Here is a 16940-nt window from a genome sequence, read left to right as displayed (position 1 = left end):
GATATAATTAATATGTATTTATAAATATGTAATTTAGAAAACAATAATATTATAATTAAAAGTACTTCGGTAGCTGGAAGAAATTAAGATAAATTCAACAGTGAATTTGTTTTACGATAGCATAAAAGATTTGAAACAAGATGTTGATAAAACTGATCTTAAATCTATGTCATTACTAGCCTTCATAGTATTTAATTTCTTAGATACTTACCAAATTTAATTTTCAGGGTAAGAAAAAGAACATAATTGACCTCAGCCAAATATTATAAACTAATCAAATCAATAATATCTTTTGGAGTGGTTATAGTTTAGCATTATATAATGTAAACTAAGCTTTTTTGGTGCGTGTATGTAAGTTACATTCATGTAAAGTTACAATTAAAGATATATAAATTCTTAAAATAATGCTTTAACCATTGAGACTTTTTATCTATAATACTTATTGGCTTGAGCAAATAACTAATAAGCCTACAAAAAAAATGAGTAAGAAATGGAAAAGCAAATTTTAAAATAAGATGATTATTGAAAATATCTGGGAGCATCTATACAACAATAATTCTTCCTAAACAGAAATCAAGCTTGAAATTGATTGAAAGCTTTATGCATGAGTATTATTAAAAATTAAGTGCTAAATGAAAGAGATAATAATTCAAACGATCATAATGTAAAGTGCTTTTCCCTTTAAAACCAAGAAGATTAATGCGCCCCTTGATTTTTGTAATAATCTTAGCAAGTGGAGAAACAAAAATTTTAAACAATTAAAAAATGAATGTAACATTGTTAAAAACAATGATATATGGTTTCACCCATAACATGACAATCCAAGATGTTCTTTTAGAAAACATTTATTTTCATTTGAGAAACAAGAAATATTATAAATATGTTTATAATAACAAAAAGTAGTAATTTTGCAAACTTCTTGGCAGCAAACTTGTTCAAACTTTATATATACGAATCTGAACCTTTGATCATAATATTTACTTTTTCTTCATAAGCAGCTACACAAGTTTTCGATACTAATTGTTCTTTTCATTCTTTCAGAGCAGCCTCTCGATTGGCAATATTCAGAAAATTCTTTAAATTTAATATGTAACTCTTTTTTGCCTCCATCAGGCCCTGCAATAAACTCACATTTTAGCTTCCGTCTTTTACCTCGTATACAGCATTCCAAATACCTGTGAAAATTAATTTACCTTTTCAATGAAAAATAAAAGAGAAATAAGATAGTTACTACAATTTATAATTTAATATAAACGATTTCTCATATTTCCCCGAAAGGGAATAATTGGTAAGTTAACAAAATACCGGATAAAGAAATTTTAGTTTAATTTAATAATCAAATGGAACTTCTTCTTTTTTATGTATTAGTTGTTATAGAAAATTACCTATAATCGCTTGCATATAAACTATTTAGCTCTTCAATTTTAATACCACATTCTTCCCTTAAAATTCCAGTGATAAATACATCATCAATCCAGAAAAAGTTCTTAAACTTTTCACTTGCACGAACTAATAATTGTGCAACTTTTAAGTTTGTTATATAAACCATCCTGAGAGAAAATCAGGATAAACATCATCTGAAAAATCTTCATCAGTAACAAAACCATTTATTATTTGATGTTCGTATTGGTTTCATTTTCCTTAAAACATATCCAGATATAGCGTTTTCCTTTATTGCCTTTTGTAAAAGTTCTAGCATTTCGAAAATATTTAGTACAATATCATTGTCAGTTTTATTAGGAAAGTAGACCTACAATTACTTGATGCCCATCTTAAACCCATCAAGTGTTTTAACGCAAGATTTTTATAATTTTCTAAGAAATCTCCTTTGCAACAAATCATTATACTTCTTGTGATTCTTTTAAAATGTATTTCAATATATTTTTTTTTCTTTAGGCATTCCTAATAAAAATATCCTCGTGACATTCAAAGTTTTTAACATTACACTTGGATATGCACGCCTCAATGCTGTTCTGTATAAAGGATCATCTGCAGAGGACGAATAATCCAAACAATGAAGTTAGGATCACACTTTGTTCAATGATAAATTTTATAATTGCGGAATTTTTATTTGTGTAACTTGCATTCTGTGAATACTTTAATTCTGATTTTATATTATTTACAGTATCTGTTTTTAATATAATTAATAATGAGATAAGTATCGTACTAACACAAAGTACTATAAAAATGAGCTTTTTTTTCATATTTCTGAAAATTATTTACTGTACTATCTGTCTCATTTAATCTAGATAAAGCATATACACACACACACACACGAGCGCGCGCGCGTTATCACTTTTATGCAGTCATTAATATCGTTCAACAATTATACGTGTGATATTTATACAATTAGTATTTGTTCTTAATTTGTATAGTCATATGGTTTGGATAATACTTCGTATTATTTCCTTCTTCATAGAAAAATACGGTAATTGTTCGGAATCATACCAACCTCATCAATTTCAATGATTTTTGAATATATTACCAGGAGCATGATCCTGAGCAACTACATTTTATACATATAACAGCCGCTCGACCTTAGTTTCCGAGATATGTGCAAAGAAACTACACCGGCATCACTACAATTATGCCTATAGTTGTGCGTTCATGGCAGTGTATGTACCGAATTGGTAATGGGCTCATAATGATTACAGGCAGAATTCCTTGTAATGGTACCGACAGTTTTTCGTGAATATGTATCTTCGAAACTAAGTCCGAGCGACGGTACATGTATAGAAGAGGGTGGTACAATCCTGAACAATTGCTAAAAATATGTAATTTTGTTTTTACACTTTACTTCTCTTGTAGTAATTGCTAAACTGGAATAAGAAATATACTAATCGTAATGTCTTTTATTGCAACAATTAAGAATGACATATAAAATTATATACGTATAACTTTATTATCATATTTACATTATATTACACTACTACATTACTGTTTACATTATGTATATAAGTGTAACTTTCATTAACTTTTATTTTCAATTATGGTACTAGCACATTGGTTTTGTACGTTTAAGATCATGTCATTTTGTATATAAAAAAATTTCATATAAAATATAATAGAAAACATGTTTTTTAATAGTAAAAAAAAAGCATAACATTCTAATTACTCTTATATGCAACAATTGTGTCATATATTGAAAGATATTAATGGTCGTGCTACATACACAACCAAATACGTATGTGTATATATAACAATCTGATTGTTGTCATTAGCACATGTCATTACCTTCATGTTGAACATTAAACATGTTGAAACGTGTTGTAAAGTATACCTCTGTTGTGACATATTAAAAATCCATTAAATAAGAATAGTAAGATATTCTGAAAACCAGAAAATTAAGAAACATTTTTAATTGTATTTTTTATTGAAGAACTACTTAATATTTGTTAATTATCGATTTGGATGCATAGGCTGAATACAATTTCTAAAATCGTCACAATAAGTCATAGATAAGTATCTCACTAATCTTTTCTAGAGTTAATATTTCATATGACTTAAAATCCTAATAAGACGTCACACACACACACACACACACACACACACACACACACACACACACACGCGCGCGCGCGCGCGAGCGAAGTTTATCATAATAAAGTTCAATTATTATGAGGGAAAACCTGTAGGAAACATATTTCTTAAAAAAAAAAAAGAAATTACGCTAGTTGCTATTATTATTGAGAAAGCAATAAGGAGACAAAAACAGATAAGAATTTTTCATCTTTTGATATATATTTGACACAATTTTTAAATATTTTTTTTAATATTATTTGTAAAGTACATTTTAAATATATCTAGTAGAAAATGTGATAGTTTTAATGTGTAAAAAATATTGATCTCTAATTCACATCATTCTTAATCTCACTGAATTTATGATTGTAGATATCCCCTGAAATAATATGCATTATTAGAATTGTGTATTAATTTTTATATCCAAATCCTTTAATATCCAAATTATTTTATACTTATCAAATTTTTATTATATTTTATGTAATGAAGTATAAATAAAGTAATAATAATAGTAAATATTGCCTTCGATAAAGAATTCCTTATTTCGTTATAAATTACAATATATATTATATAAAAGTCTTACGGTAGCTTCATCCTCATGAAAATCCAACAGGTAATAAACGATACAATAACACTAATAAATCCAACACATATTAAAAGAACTCTATTGAGTTTAGGCGTTGATGGGCTATGCGTTTGGTCTAATAGTATAAAGCCAATTCCACCTGAAGTAAAGAGGAAACTAGATGCCAGTCCTTCCATAATATATTGCCCATTTACACGGTATGGCATGAATGCCACCTACAAAAGATAAATACATAATCACAACAAAGCAACAATTATTTGTTAATATAAAATTTTTAATATAAAATTACTCCATTTACTTACAGGTCTTGTATGACCGTGTTCATCTGTTGTTGATCCTACACTAGGTGGTTCCACAATTACGTCATATATTATACCTTTAAAAAGATGTATCATTGAAATATAAATAATATCTATTTTTATTTCACTGAAAAGATTTATAAAAAGAAAACTTATATTCTATACAATTCTAACCTCCAGTTACTAGAAAATATGACAAAAGTATAAGCGCGAAAACTACCATAGCACTAGGTTTCACAAACCATGATGGTTTTTTTAATTTTAAGTTCGGTACTTCTAATGCTAAAAATGGTAAACGGTATATATATTCCATATTTATAACAAAATTGGGATATCATATACGGCACAACATTCCCATCGATCCCTTTGCAAAACAAACTTCCACGTTTGCTATACAGGCTATGTATTACATTTAATAGATGGCAGTACGGGATAAAGGAATACGAAAAGTTGCTGGTTTACGCAAATTTGCAATTCACACAGCTTTCATAAATTAGAAATGTTCTTAGAAACCAAATGTTCTAATAAATTTATACAAATTATTCTATTTCCAATATAATTATCAAGAATATGGCTATTTATGTAACAAAATGTCTTACCCATTTTAACATTTCTATTGTTTCCTTGTCATATTTTCTCATATGGAGCGTGATTTTAATCTCGTTTTATGTATAAGTGAATTTATATAGGCTCGTCAACAAGTTATAAGTAACTTTTTCATCTAATTCCGTATATGCACATATTTACATTTAAAGACGGACGACCGTGCATTTACACGTGACAGTATAATTAGAATAGAAATATGGATGACAGACTCATGCTTCCTAACCTAGTTGGACTCGAATAAAGTAATTTTCATTGGATCGAAGTATCAATCCTAAAGTATTTTATCTTCAAAATATATAAATTTAATTTTAATATAAACATACACATTGTGATATAAGTAAAAGTATAGTTACACTAGTTTACAAACTTCATGGTGTAAAGTGCTCGTGTTTTATTAACTTTAAGCAGTTGCAATATAATATAAGTTAGCCATGCAAGAAAATACACGTGTATTACCACGAATTTTTACTGCAATACAAAATGTAGATATAGGAATTTTAGCTGTGTGTCCTCACAAAGAAATACGACCAATTCTACCGTGTTTAGTTCGAATGAGTCTTATATCTCCATTAGATGTAACAAAAGAATGTGTAGAACAAAGAAAGCAGGTCCTGTCAATTTTATCTGGTATTGAATCAGTGAATTCAATAATTGCGCTGCTTTCTATTGACTTTCATGCGTTGGAAACGGATGTTCGAAAGGAACAACAATTAAGGTTAGTTATATTGTTGACATGTATGTTTTATCATTTAATATTGTTAAGAATATTATGAAATATATAAAGTATACTTATGAAAATGATGAACTTCTTTTTATAGACAAAAAATGGGAAGCTTGCAAAGGGATAGTGTACTTGCTCAGTCACTGCAAAGTGGTCTTGCTCTAGAATTTGAGCGCAGTGAATCTACTAGGAGAATTAGATTAGTCCTAAGTGAACTGTTATATATAGCCTCTCAAGTACAGGAGCAACAGAAAAATCAAGAATTTCAAATTAAACAATCTGATCTATTTGATAATGCAGTTTATATGGAAGAGATTAGTTATGTGATTTGTGTAGCACTATCAGAATTACCAACAGTTTTATCAATATTGGATATTACAGAAACATTACTACATGTTAAATATGGTCCAGAAATAATTTGTTGGATAGTTGCTAATATCCCTGATAGTTTTTCCGAAGTTTGTGCACATTTGATAGGTAATGGAGAAAGGCAAGAAGAATCAGCATTAGGTAGGATTAGAACAATGGCTTTGACAATGTTATGTCAAATGAATCCAAGCCAAGCGTTAGCAATAAGAGCCAAGTGTGTAGAACTATGTAGAATGCCTGCTTTAGCAATTACATTAAGCTTGGAACATGAAAATATCAATAATACACTGGCGGAAAGTGATATAGTTGCCTTTGTGTCAGGATTATTGCTTGGCAGTGATCAACAAGTAAGAACATGGATCGCAATGTTTATTAGAAATGGTCAAAAACGTAAATGGGAATCTCATACAGCATTACAATGTTTAAGAGAAGAACTGCTAAAACGATTGCAAGCAATAACATCTCAAAATGCAGGTCAACTACCAGAAAGTCAGGTTGTTCAAGCTAGTGCATTGTTGCGCCTTTATTGTGCATTAAGAGGCATTGGAGGTATTAAATTTCAAGATGATGAAGTAGCAATGATAGTGCAGTTGTTGACATCTCATCCTCCTCCATCACCAGCTGGTGTGAGATTTGTCTCTTTAGGCCTTTGTATGCTTATTGCATGTTCTTCATTAATAGGCCATCATAATCTTGAAAAGCGAAGCATAGAATGGGTTCAATGGCTTGTACGCGAAGAAGCTTATTTTGAAAGTGCTAGTGGTGTAACAGCAAGTTTTGGAGAAATGTTGCTTTTGATGGCAATACATTTTCATAGCAATCAACTGTCAGCCATTTGTGAACTCGTATGTGCAACTTTGGGGATGAAAATACCAATTAGACCAAATAATTTAACTAGAATGAAGCAAATTTTTATGCAAGAGATATTCACTGAACAAGTCGTCACTTCTCATGCTGTAAAAGTACCAGTAACAGCTAATTTAAATGCAAATATCCCAGGATTTTTGCCTGTACACTGTATTCATCAATTGTTGAAGTCAAGAGCATTTGCTAAACATCGAGTGCCAATAAAAAATTGGATTTATAAACAAATTTGTAACAGTGTACCACCATTGCATCCGGTTCTTCCTGCTTTAGTCGAAGTATATGTCAATTCAATTTTAGTGACAAATAATAAAACATCAGAACACACAAACAAACCAATTACTGAAGATGAAATTAGAAGAGTATTTCAAAATAGCGTTTTCGGGGCAAATTTTGATTTTAAGAATATCAACAGTGTCCCCAAGACTGAAACGGATAATATGGATATCGATATTTCAAAACCTTCTCTTACATCACAATTACTATTGTTATATTACTTATTACTGTATGAAGACGTTAGATTATCTAATATGCATACTTTTATATCACAAGATAGGAAAGTTAAATCATATTCAACTGAATTTTTATCAGAGTTACCAATAAAATACCTACTTCAGTTGGTTCAAAGAGATCAAATGAATTATGCTGGATTATTTTCTCCTCTTCTCAGATTATTAGCAACACATTTCCCTCATCTTTCGTTAGTAGATGATTGGCTTGACAATGAAATGCTCAACATTGATTCTACAGTAACAAATTATGAGAATGTAAAAATTACTGATATCATGATAATTGAAACATTTTCGCATATCCAAACATGTCCTTCAAGAACAGGAAGACTTTTAAGACAATTAATGTCAATGAAACCAACTGACATTTGGCCGCATGCCGAAGTTATAATTCATTATTTCAAAGCAACTGTAAGTCCAAGAGTTCCTAGGTACATTCAAGGTACATAATTTATTTCAATTAAATAAAATATTAACACCGATACTTCTATTAATATATTGAAAGAATAATTTTGTTCGTTTATCATAATCTTTATAGAATTATATAAACAAGTATGGCTTAGGTTAAATACAGTACTACCAAGATGCTTATGGGTTTTGTCAATAAATGCTTTATTAATAGAAAATTCTCTTGTAAAGAATGTCTTTTTAACACAAGAAAATATTGTGTTAGATCCTTTACAAGTATTGAGATGTGATACAAGAGTTTTTAGATGTGCTCCAATTTTGTCTGTTATTTTAAGGTAAAAAAGAGATTGAGTAAGCCTTTAAATATTTAACGTTCAATTACTTATTATCGATTGGTGCTTCATTGGTACAAATATTTTTAGAATTCTACAAGCTGCATTAGCAGCTTCTCGATCTCAGTTATCTAGACATATACAAGACAAACCATTGATAGAAAAGATTGGTCAGTTATCAAGTGAAGCTGAAAGAGAAGATTTAAGAACAGCATTAGTGGCAGGACAAGAAAGCGCGGCTGTTCAAATATTATTAGAAGCATGTTTGGAGACATCAGAAGATAGAGAAACACCCGGACAAATGTGGTCATTGAGAGAAATACAAAGTATAATCTGTTCATATTTGCATCAAGTCTTCATAGCAGACCCATCATTGGCTAAATTGGTTCATTTTCAAGTATGTACAACCAAATTTGCTTATTTTTATTTTTACTTATTAAAATGTTAAACATTGAATATTAATTACTGACATATCATTATCATAATACACACGCGCGCGCGCACACACACACACGACCATGTATACATTACAGGTATAATATTACCTACTTATAAACTTTATTATATAAACCTTATCTCTACCTTAGCACTAAATTCATTAACTTAACCTAAGTTTAAAATTCATCTTAATCTTACCCTACTTGCAATTAATATATTATTAATCAATTATTCCTATTCTTTTATTCTTTATTCTTTACTTTTTAATTATTCTTATTCTTTATTTTCTTCTGACTAATCACTTCAAGCTACATCTATCCGCCTCTCTTTTCTCAACCCCCCCCCCCCCCCATCCTCTCCATCCTCTTCTCTTTCAAGTTCTACATCTACTCTTCCTCCTCACCCTCCTTTTCCAATATTTTCTCCACATTTTCCTGTCAAACCCCTGAATCTGTCTCGTACCCTTCACAAACCTCCCACACACGCTCCCTTGTCTGCATCATTCCTCCATATAACCTGCGTTCCTTTTTCTCTTTCCTTAGCCACTATTTCCCATCTCTAATCTCGCTCCCTACTTTGAACCTTACTGTTCTTTCCAACCCGTCTCCCCCTCTCGCTCTTTCTCTCTTTCCCCGCCCCTCCCTTCATTCTTCAAGTCTCTCTCTCTCTCTCTCTCTCTCTAGCCTTTCCCTCTCCCCATCCTCCCCTTCTTCATTCACCCACATAGCACTTCCCATTTTCTTTCATGCAATCTCCCTTTCCCCCATATATCTATCCTTTCCACTACCCGCTTCTTCTCTACTTCTGACCTCCTCTAGACATATTCTTGTCAAATCTCCACCCTGCTCTCTCTTCAGCCTTTCTTCAAACCTCCATGCCCTCATTCATGCTCTCAATCACATCTTGTCTCCTTTTAACTTTTCTCTTATTAAATGTCCTGGCGTGTTTCATTCCACACTGGCCATACACCTTTCATGTAAGCTCTTTACCTCTGTTCTCTCCTTCTACCCCCATACCTTCGCTTCATTTCCTGCTATCGTCCGGACCAATTTATCGTATAATTATATACTTATATTCGACTAGCTCTTTCCGAATATCCTGTTTTCCAGCAAATCTCTCCCTCCCTCCCCCCCCCCTCTCCACATACTTGCCTCATTACCGCCGCCGTCTTCCTAACCCTTTCTCTAACACGAACTTCCTGCTCCCATATCCATTTTTCCTCCTTCATTTTTCTATCCCCTGCCCCCTTGAATTTCGTTTACCTTTGCTCTTCTCGCATTTAGAGTCAGGTTCTTTTCTCTGAAATAAATCCAGACCTTGAATCAGTTCTGTTATCTCTCCTTTGTCCGCTCTACATATTCTTCCATATTTCTAAGAATAATAGAAATATCAAATAATAATTGATACGGTGAAAGTTATCTACTCTGTATAATATATATCATAAACTATATAAATATTTAATTTGTAGTAATTTAGTATTACCTTTACTTATAGGGTTATCCAAGAGAGCTGTTACCCATTACAGTTACTGGTATTCCATCCATGCATATTTGTCTTGATTGGATTCCTGAATTACTGTCACAGCCAGAACCAGAAAAGCAAATATTTGCTGTAGATTTAGCTTCACATCTTGCAATTCAGTATGCTTTACCAAAAGCTTTAAGTGTTTCTCGTTTAGCCATCAACACTTTGATAACACTTCTAGGAGTATTATCTGCCAAAGATCGAGTAATTTTATTTATGCCTGTGCTATCAGCATTAACGCGTATATGCTTAGCTTTTCCACCACTAGCTGAAGATACAACAAGTTTGCTGTTACAACTTGGCAGAGTTAATTCTGCACAAGCAGCATTAGGAGATAAATCTGCAGATATTTTATGTCAAGAAGTTAATGAAACCTTTTGTTTGTTATTACAAAAAGCAATATTACAATCACAAGTATATTGAAATATTATTCTTAATTCCTTTATACTGCTACTGAAATCAATGTTTGATTGTATTACAGTAGAATAGTAATTATCCAAACTGTTCTAAATATGTATCTTGTAATATACAGGGTGTCCCATCTAACTATGCCACCCTTAATTATTATTTTCTTATTTGTCGCAACACAAAAAAATGTTTCATGAGTGTTGTATTGTATTCGAGTACATTAGGCTCTGAGGGTGGAAATCATCTCAAGGTCATATCTTGTGAGATTTTATTAATAGTAACGTTTTTCTAGGCGGTTTATCTCATATTTTCTTTCCTTTTTTTTCTTTTTTTTTTTGTCTGTTTGTTTGCTTGTTTGTTTACACCATTAAAAAGGTGAGATCAAAACGCATCCGATCATGGCACATACTATGATTTTGAAATGACCTGAACCGAAAATTTGGCAAGTAAATGACTGAAGTGAAAGCTCACGGAAAATTAATTACAGAAACAAAATAAACACGTTAATCGGTTAAACTTCGTTTCGGGGAATCACCTTGTTTTTCTTAACTTTTTTGATGAAATTGCAGAAAAGCTTTCGCACCTTTGATTTCAATGATTTTGAAATGTATTATAGAAATCAACATTTTGAACAACACTTTCTTATACATATGATCGACGGTATATATTTCTTAGTTTTCGAGATATTCGTGAACTACAGTGTTGGTACCGTTACAGTGAATTATATGCCTATAAACGCGCATCCGTAGCACACTGATATATATATATATATATATTTTTTTTTTTTTCATATCATGCTGTATCAGGATATACGTTAGTAATGTTTGCTGGCGGCCGAATAAAATAACACGTAACACAAGTCTAACTTTTATCTTTTGTTTATAGTTGATATAGATTTCGGTTAGGTGTCACTTTATCTGATCATCGTGAGGCATCCGTGAATCATTATTTCTATGTCCATGTTGATACTTATCTGCTTGCACCATTAGTATACATCTTTAAACCCCATCTTTGAAGATTTTAATAATTTGGTTACGATTCAATATTATTAAAAACATTTATAAACGCGAAAATGATTTGTAATTTTTATTATTAACTCAAATTAATGTCATTAATGAATTAATTCGTATTATTTTTAATTAAACTAATAGCAATATATTACTAATTTGATATGTTCTTTCATATGTTTATTAAATTATTGTTCATATTTAGGTTACATGAAATAGGAACTTAATCATTCTATTACTACTCCTACTAGAGCACATTATTATTTTCTATAAGAATACGTACGATCAATATTAAATTGTTTATGTTAAAATAAATCTAATAAATAATTTACATTCTAATTTTAATTTTAACTAGATTTTACAGTACATCGCGTAAAGAAGATAGGTTAAACTTAAAAAATTATTGTAATATGTATCTTCTTTCAGTACGATTTTTATTTTATTGTATTTTATATAAATTGTTATTTTAAAATACATTAGGAAAGCTAAGTCGTATTCACTCTATATAATCGTAGTTCCATGATAAAAACTAGTCCTCGTACTTACGTTTGTCGGCTACACAAAGCAATACTAAGAAGTTTTTATTATTTAGTGACGGCTCGAATGTCATAACTTTAAGTTTATGTACAAAGTTTGCCTGAATGAAACAGTATTAAATGTTATTGGAATAAATACGATATACAAGCATGATGGAGGCTGAAACTGTTGGTAATCTCGTTCAAAAGATGATTATTTCACTTTTTGGGGAACAAAAACCAGGTATGAAACATAATTTCTAGCTTCTTTCTACATTCGAAAAATATTTTACTAAACAATATCAATTATAAACCAAATATTTCTTACTTTTACTTGTATACTTTTTCAGTTTATTTGGCTCTTTTTCTATGTATACAAGGTGTTTCTACTCTACTTTTTACTTTCATTTTGTTTTCCCATTAACTCAAACTAAAGTAAGACAAAAATATAGGTATTATCGCTCTATTATTACAAAACAAGAATAAATCCTATAATCATACAACAAAATTAAAAGTTGCGGTATAAATGTAGACAAACGGCTGAACATTAAAATTTTATTTGTTTATTAAGAATGAAATGGCAAATCCTGTAATTAAACAATAATAAACTTTATGTATTAAGCGCAGATGTTTCATTAATGAAACTGTAAGAATCTTTCGAAGAGACATATACGTTTTGAATCAATGATTTTAGAAATAACTAGGAAGTGGATGCGCTTCTGCCTTGGATTATTGTCATCAACCCAAGGAGTAGAAACATTACAAGAAGATGAAATTACTGTAGGAAGCCAAATAAGAGAAAAGTTATCAGTATGTGATGCAGCACAGTTTGATAAATTATATAATGAGTTAAGATCTGGGGTATGACATAAATATAATTTTTTAAAATTAATTATTTATCTACTTCTTTATACAGTTATAAAATATTTGATAATCGTATCATGACAGTTTAAAGAAAATTGTTTATATTGTTAAAAATGACAGGTTACCATTTATATATATTTATATATGTTTAGTCATTGAAGAACAGAGCACAAATCCTGATATTTTTGTTAAACATGTGTCAATCAGCAGAACAGTTAAGGGATAGAGTTTTCTCAGCTCCTGATTTGAAATTAGGTTTATGCTCGTCTTCTGCATCCACTAGTGGTAAGCAATATATTTTTACAATCTAGATCTTCTTTCATTTTCTAACTGGCTTAAAATTTTTATATTTAATATTTAATATACTTTGTTATTTAGGACAATCATCTGAAATTTCTGCACCACCACAAATTGTATCTATAAATAACACAGACAAAAATACAAGAGATTTTTTAACCAGTTCTAATAAAATATATGGAGAAGAGTATATTTCAGAAGATATATTGGTTCAAGATCTTATATATTCTTTCCTAGGTATTGAAGGAAAGATATTAAAGTTAGACTCCAATTATGGTTTCCAAATAGATCCAATGATTAGCATTGATAGGCCACGGAAACAAGCTACATTGAGATTAAGTGAACTTGGATATTTACATAACATAATTCAAAAAGGTTTAGAAAGAATGTCAGTTGCTTCGAGTGGCCAAGTGGCTGATAGTTTTATTGCATCGTTACATTCTGAGTTATCGGAATACTACAGGTTTATAGCCCTTATTCAAGAAGAAGTGAGCAGGTATTGATAAAAATGTAATCTGATGACATATAATATTCTATCAGTTTATTATAAATAATAATGCGTTTAAATGTGTAATAGAGTTCAATCTGAATCAGGAATATACAGAGTTACACTGTCCCATTTGCATCTTTGGGCATATGATCCTTTAGAAACTTTAAAATGGCTAGCAGGTATAGTAAGAGCTTGCCAAGGACAAAAAGGTGGCGCATTAGCTTCTGCAGTATATGAATTTAGTAACCATGGTGATGCCAGTGTGAAAAAATTAGTTAAAAGGATTTTACAAAGTGTTTGTGATCCTCTGTACAATATGTTGATAAGATGGATAGCAGACGGTGAATTAGATGATCCGTATAGAGAATTTTTCATTGAAGCTTGTGCTGATATTACCGGAGAGAGAATGTGGCATGAGAAATATCAAGTTCGCAATAATATGCTACCATCTTTTATTACAAAAATGCAAGCTAGAAAAATTTTAGGAACAGGGAAAAGTATTAACTTTTTGCGTGAAGTGTGTAAAGATTTTACTCCGTGGCAAGGAAAACATACAAAGATGTTCAAAAATTTCAGCGAGGAATATAAAGGTAATTATATGTAATAATTAAAACCTTGCTAAATAAATACATAAATTTCGATACATTTGCTCATACTTTCCCATATACGTATCCGTATGTATCTTCTGCAACAAAACTATGAAACGTATATGATTTTAGCGAATATTATAATACAATTATACAGTTTTATAAAATTGCCAAAGCAGAGCATAAATTAGAACTGTTTGTTTAATAAGGATATATATTTTGTTTATAATAACTCTGAAAACTTTGATTCAAGTAAATATTATTTAGGATTGCAGATCTTTTACAGAAAAGAAGCATAACAGCATTACATGACAAAACAAATTTTATTTACTTGTTAATAATATACAATATCTCCTGTAGTTTTAATAATTTGGAAATCGTTTAACTTACAAATGAAAGACAATTTTTTGAAATTTCCTTGCATGTTTTGTAGTTTTCTCTATGAAATGTATGTACATTTTTCTGCAAAATTTACATGTTGTTTAGTTGACGTTCTTTTCGATATGGACCCCGATGGTCGATTACAGACGATGATGGACACAGCTTATAAAGAAACTTCAACTAGAGTAGTTGAAGTGTTAACAAAGCAGTATCACCTCATGGAACATTTACATGCAATCAAAGGTTATCTGTTATTAGGACAAGGAAACTTCATTCAATATCTTATGCATTTATTAGAGTAAATAATATTATCTTTTATCATTCTTCCTATTATTTCTAATCTTTGAATTATTTTTTTATTAATGTATTTATATTGTAGACCAGAATTAGATAAACCAGCCAGTTCTGTATATCCACACAACATCTCTTCTATTTTGGAAACTGGAATAAGAGCGACTGTTACAAAGATAGATGATTTAGATATACATAGGCGACTTGATGTAAGATTATTAGCACCTTCGGAAAATGAAAGGGGATGGGATGTCTTTATTTTGGATTATAATGTAGGAGGTCCTATTGGAACGGTAGGTATGGCGAAATAATTTGTATCTTTTAAAAACAGACGTTACATTTAGTAAGCAATACTAACAGTAAAATGTATAAATAAAGAGTATCTTAAATTTGCTTGAGAACTTATAAAAATATTCTTTGCTTATTTTTAAAAATCTTGGCGTTGAAGTATCATTAATTTTTGTTTTTTATAACAACAAAACGAATAAGAATATTTTATCTGTTTAGATTTTAGAACCTTGTAGGCAAATATATCAGACTGTATTTTTTGCTTTATGGAGAGCAAAAAGAATGGAATCTATATTATCTGCAATTTGGAAACGTCAAATAACTTCAGCAAAGATGTTCCGTAAAATGCCTGAAGTATTGCCAATTCAAACTCACATTCATTTAATTACAAGTAGTATGGTTCATTTGGTTCATCAAATGCAATATTTTTTCTTATTTGAGGTAAGATAGAATATTTTAATTTTGGTTCTAATTAACTGTTTTAATTAATTTAAAATGTTAAGAGTATTAATAAATTTTAAGGTAATCGAGTGTTCTTGGGATGCATTCGCAAAACAATTAGCACAAGCAGCATCATTGGATGATATTATCACAGCACATAACCATTTCATAGATGCTGTAAGACGTGGTACACTGTTAGATGAAAGATCACAGGTGAGCACATATATAACTTTCTAAGAAATTATTATCTTATTGTAATCCTCTTCTATGCTCTTTCGACAGGAACTTATGGATCACTTACGTTCCGTATATGGCCCAATTTTAGACTTACAAAATCTTGAAGAAACGTTTCTTACACGTGCAACACACGAGTACGAAGCACGATTAAAGGATAACAATACGTTAAATGTAACTCTAGCAATGTCAAATCGGTCAGATTTGTCAGAAACTAATGATGCAGAAATTACCAAACGTCAAGCCGCATTTTCGAAATATTTAAACACACTTTCAATTCAGCTTAGATTGCTTTCGAGAACATATCAGGTAATATGTCATTTATATTATTAATTACAAATATTTCTTTTATTTCTTTATCGTCAAATTAAGCCCAAGTATAGCGGTTCTTAAGCTAGATATAAGCTTATATATATATATATACATAATAGTATATAAAATAAATCACGAAATTACGTACACTTTCACTTCTTTCTTACTTATTGTAATAAGAAACGTTCAATTTCTATTACTTAAACATAATTTTATTAAAAAATTTTCTTTAACAGGATAGAGTGAAAAAGTTTCTTATAATGCTTGCATCAGCCGAAGATGTGTCTTTACAGTTGTTAAGTGTACGTTTAGACTTCAATGAATATTATAAAAGTAAAGATAGTCGTCTTGTTGTGCCATTAACATATTTGCACCGTAGGCAAAGTGACCAAAGCTATCTTAATTGTAAATAATAAGTAAAAAATTTATCATCGCTAATTATAAACATAATTTAAATATGTTATTTTTTTAATAAAAATTGTCTAAATAAAAATTTATTTATGTTAATCTTCCCACATATTATTCTGTCTATGTATCTTTAATGTTTTAAATATACAAGGATCAGCTAGAAAATACTTTATTTCCTTCTCTATTCGAATATTTTATATAGTTATATAAGTAGCAGAAGATTATCAAAACGAAACAATTAC

General features: G+C 30.2%; 4 protein-coding genes and 1 long non-coding RNA gene across 8 annotated transcripts; 2 read left to right on the top strand and 3 right to left on the bottom strand.

The window, feature by feature from the left end:
• Positions 1–942: 942 nt before the first annotated feature.
• LOC117206760 (beta-1,3-galactosyltransferase 5) lies at positions 943–2446 on the bottom strand. Its single transcript, XM_033446378.1, is given in 9 exon segments — positions 943–1029; positions 1031–1175; positions 1386–1545; positions 1548–1602; positions 1604–1737; positions 1740–1827; positions 1829–2001; positions 2004–2036; positions 2039–2446. Coding segments are annotated over 9 exon segments (1041 nt in total). The 5' UTR covers positions 2205–2446.
• Positions 2447–3722: 1276 nt separating this feature from the next.
• Positions 3723–4828, bottom strand: LOC117205750 (oligosaccharyltransferase complex subunit OSTC). Its single transcript, XM_033444463.1, has 4 exons — positions 4579–4828; positions 4408–4481; positions 4103–4320; positions 3723–3898 (listed from the first exon to the last, which is right to left on the bottom strand). Exons 1-4 carry the CDS (start codon positions 4715–4717, stop codon positions 3880–3882), a joined length of 450 nt encoding a protein of 149 aa, XP_033300354.1. The 5' UTR covers positions 4718–4828; the 3' UTR covers positions 3723–3879.
• A 168-nt stretch (positions 4829–4996) lies between these two features.
• LOC117205641 (integrator complex subunit 2) lies at positions 4997–10721 on the top strand. Of its 2 annotated transcripts, none has more exons than XM_033444275.1 (5): positions 4997–5725; positions 5829–7915; positions 8012–8216; positions 8304–8610; positions 10146–10721. In XM_033444275.1, exons 1-5 carry the CDS (start codon positions 5442–5444, stop codon positions 10596–10598), a joined length of 3336 nt encoding a protein of 1111 aa, XP_033300166.1. In that variant the 5' UTR covers positions 4997–5441; the 3' UTR covers positions 10599–10721. The 2 variants fall into 2 exon arrangements, with proteins under 2 accessions (XP_033300166.1, XP_033300173.1); XM_033444282.1 differs by having other exon boundaries at positions 5602–5725; positions 5816–7915.
• On the bottom strand, positions 8536–10274 carry LOC117205766. The gene is made up of 2 exons (XR_004487288.1): positions 10134–10274; positions 8536–10022 (listed from the first exon to the last, which is right to left on the bottom strand). It is a non-coding gene; the product is annotated as an uncharacterized LOC117205766 (long non-coding RNA).
• An 831-nt stretch (positions 10722–11552) lies between the features above and the next one.
• LOC117205653 (gamma-tubulin complex component 3 homolog) lies at positions 11553–16781 on the top strand. 3 transcript variants are annotated; one of them, XM_033444295.1, is made up of 12 exons: positions 11553–11614; positions 12221–12349; positions 12800–12966; positions 13122–13254; positions 13348–13762; positions 13844–14346; positions 14830–15022; positions 15104–15308; positions 15523–15744; positions 15826–15957; positions 16027–16287; positions 16527–16703. In XM_033444295.1, exons 2-12 carry the CDS (start codon positions 12277–12279, stop codon positions 16701–16703), a joined length of 2481 nt encoding a protein of 826 aa, XP_033300186.1. In that variant the 5' UTR covers positions 11553–11614; positions 12221–12276. The 3 variants fall into 3 exon arrangements, with proteins under 3 accessions (XP_033300186.1, XP_033300194.1, XP_033300203.1); XM_033444303.1 differs by lacking the exon at positions 11553–11614 and having other exon boundaries at positions 12277–12349; positions 16527–16781; XM_033444312.1 differs by lacking the exons at positions 11553–11614; positions 12221–12349 and having other exon boundaries at positions 12831–12966; positions 13090–13254.
• The last annotated feature ends 159 nt before the right edge of the window (positions 16782–16940 follow it).

This window comes from Bombus bifarius, unplaced genomic scaffold (assembly GCF_011952205.1).
Source record: "Bombus bifarius isolate JDL3187 unplaced genomic scaffold, Bbif_JDL3187 scf7180000007966, whole genome shotgun sequence".
Taxonomy (NCBI): domain Eukaryota; kingdom Metazoa; phylum Arthropoda; class Insecta; order Hymenoptera; family Apidae; genus Bombus; species Bombus bifarius.
Note: the sequence above shows the minus strand (reverse complement) of the source record. Positions and strands in the feature narration are given on the sequence as shown.

Excerpts from the sequence above, each read along its gene's own strand:
- LOC117205750 (XM_033444463.1), bottom strand. The coding sequence starts at position 4,717 with ATGGAATATATATACCGTTTACCATTTTTAGCATTAGAAGTACCGAAC. Across the intron at positions 4,482-4,578 it reads ATATTTTCTAGTAACTGGAG|GTATAATATATGACGTAATT; the intron begins GTTAGAATTGTA and ends ATCTTTTTAAAG. Across the intron at positions 4,321-4,407 it reads AACACGGTCATACAAGACCT|GTGGCATTCATGCCATACCG; the intron begins GTAAGTAAATGG and ends TATCTTTTGTAG.
- LOC117205641 (XM_033444275.1), top strand. The coding sequence starts at position 5,442 with ATGCAAGAAAATACACGTGTATTACCACGAATTTTTACTGCAATACAA. Across the intron at positions 8,217-8,303 it reads ATTTTGTCTGTTATTTTAAG|AATTCTACAAGCTGCATTAG; the intron begins GTAAAAAAGAGA and ends AAATATTTTTAG. Across the intron at positions 8,611-10,145 it reads CTAAATTGGTTCATTTTCAA|GGTTATCCAAGAGAGCTGTT; the intron begins GTATGTACAACC and ends CTTTACTTATAG.
- LOC117205653 (XM_033444303.1), top strand. The coding sequence starts at position 12,277 with ATGATGGAGGCTGAAACTGTTGGTAATCTCGTTCAAAAGATGATTATT. Across the intron at positions 12,350-12,799 it reads TTTTGGGGAACAAAAACCAG|AAATAACTAGGAAGTGGATG; the intron begins GTATGAAACATA and ends CAATGATTTTAG. Across the intron at positions 15,023-15,103 it reads TATCTTATGCATTTATTAGA|ACCAGAATTAGATAAACCAG; the intron begins GTAAATAATATT and ends TTTATATTGTAG.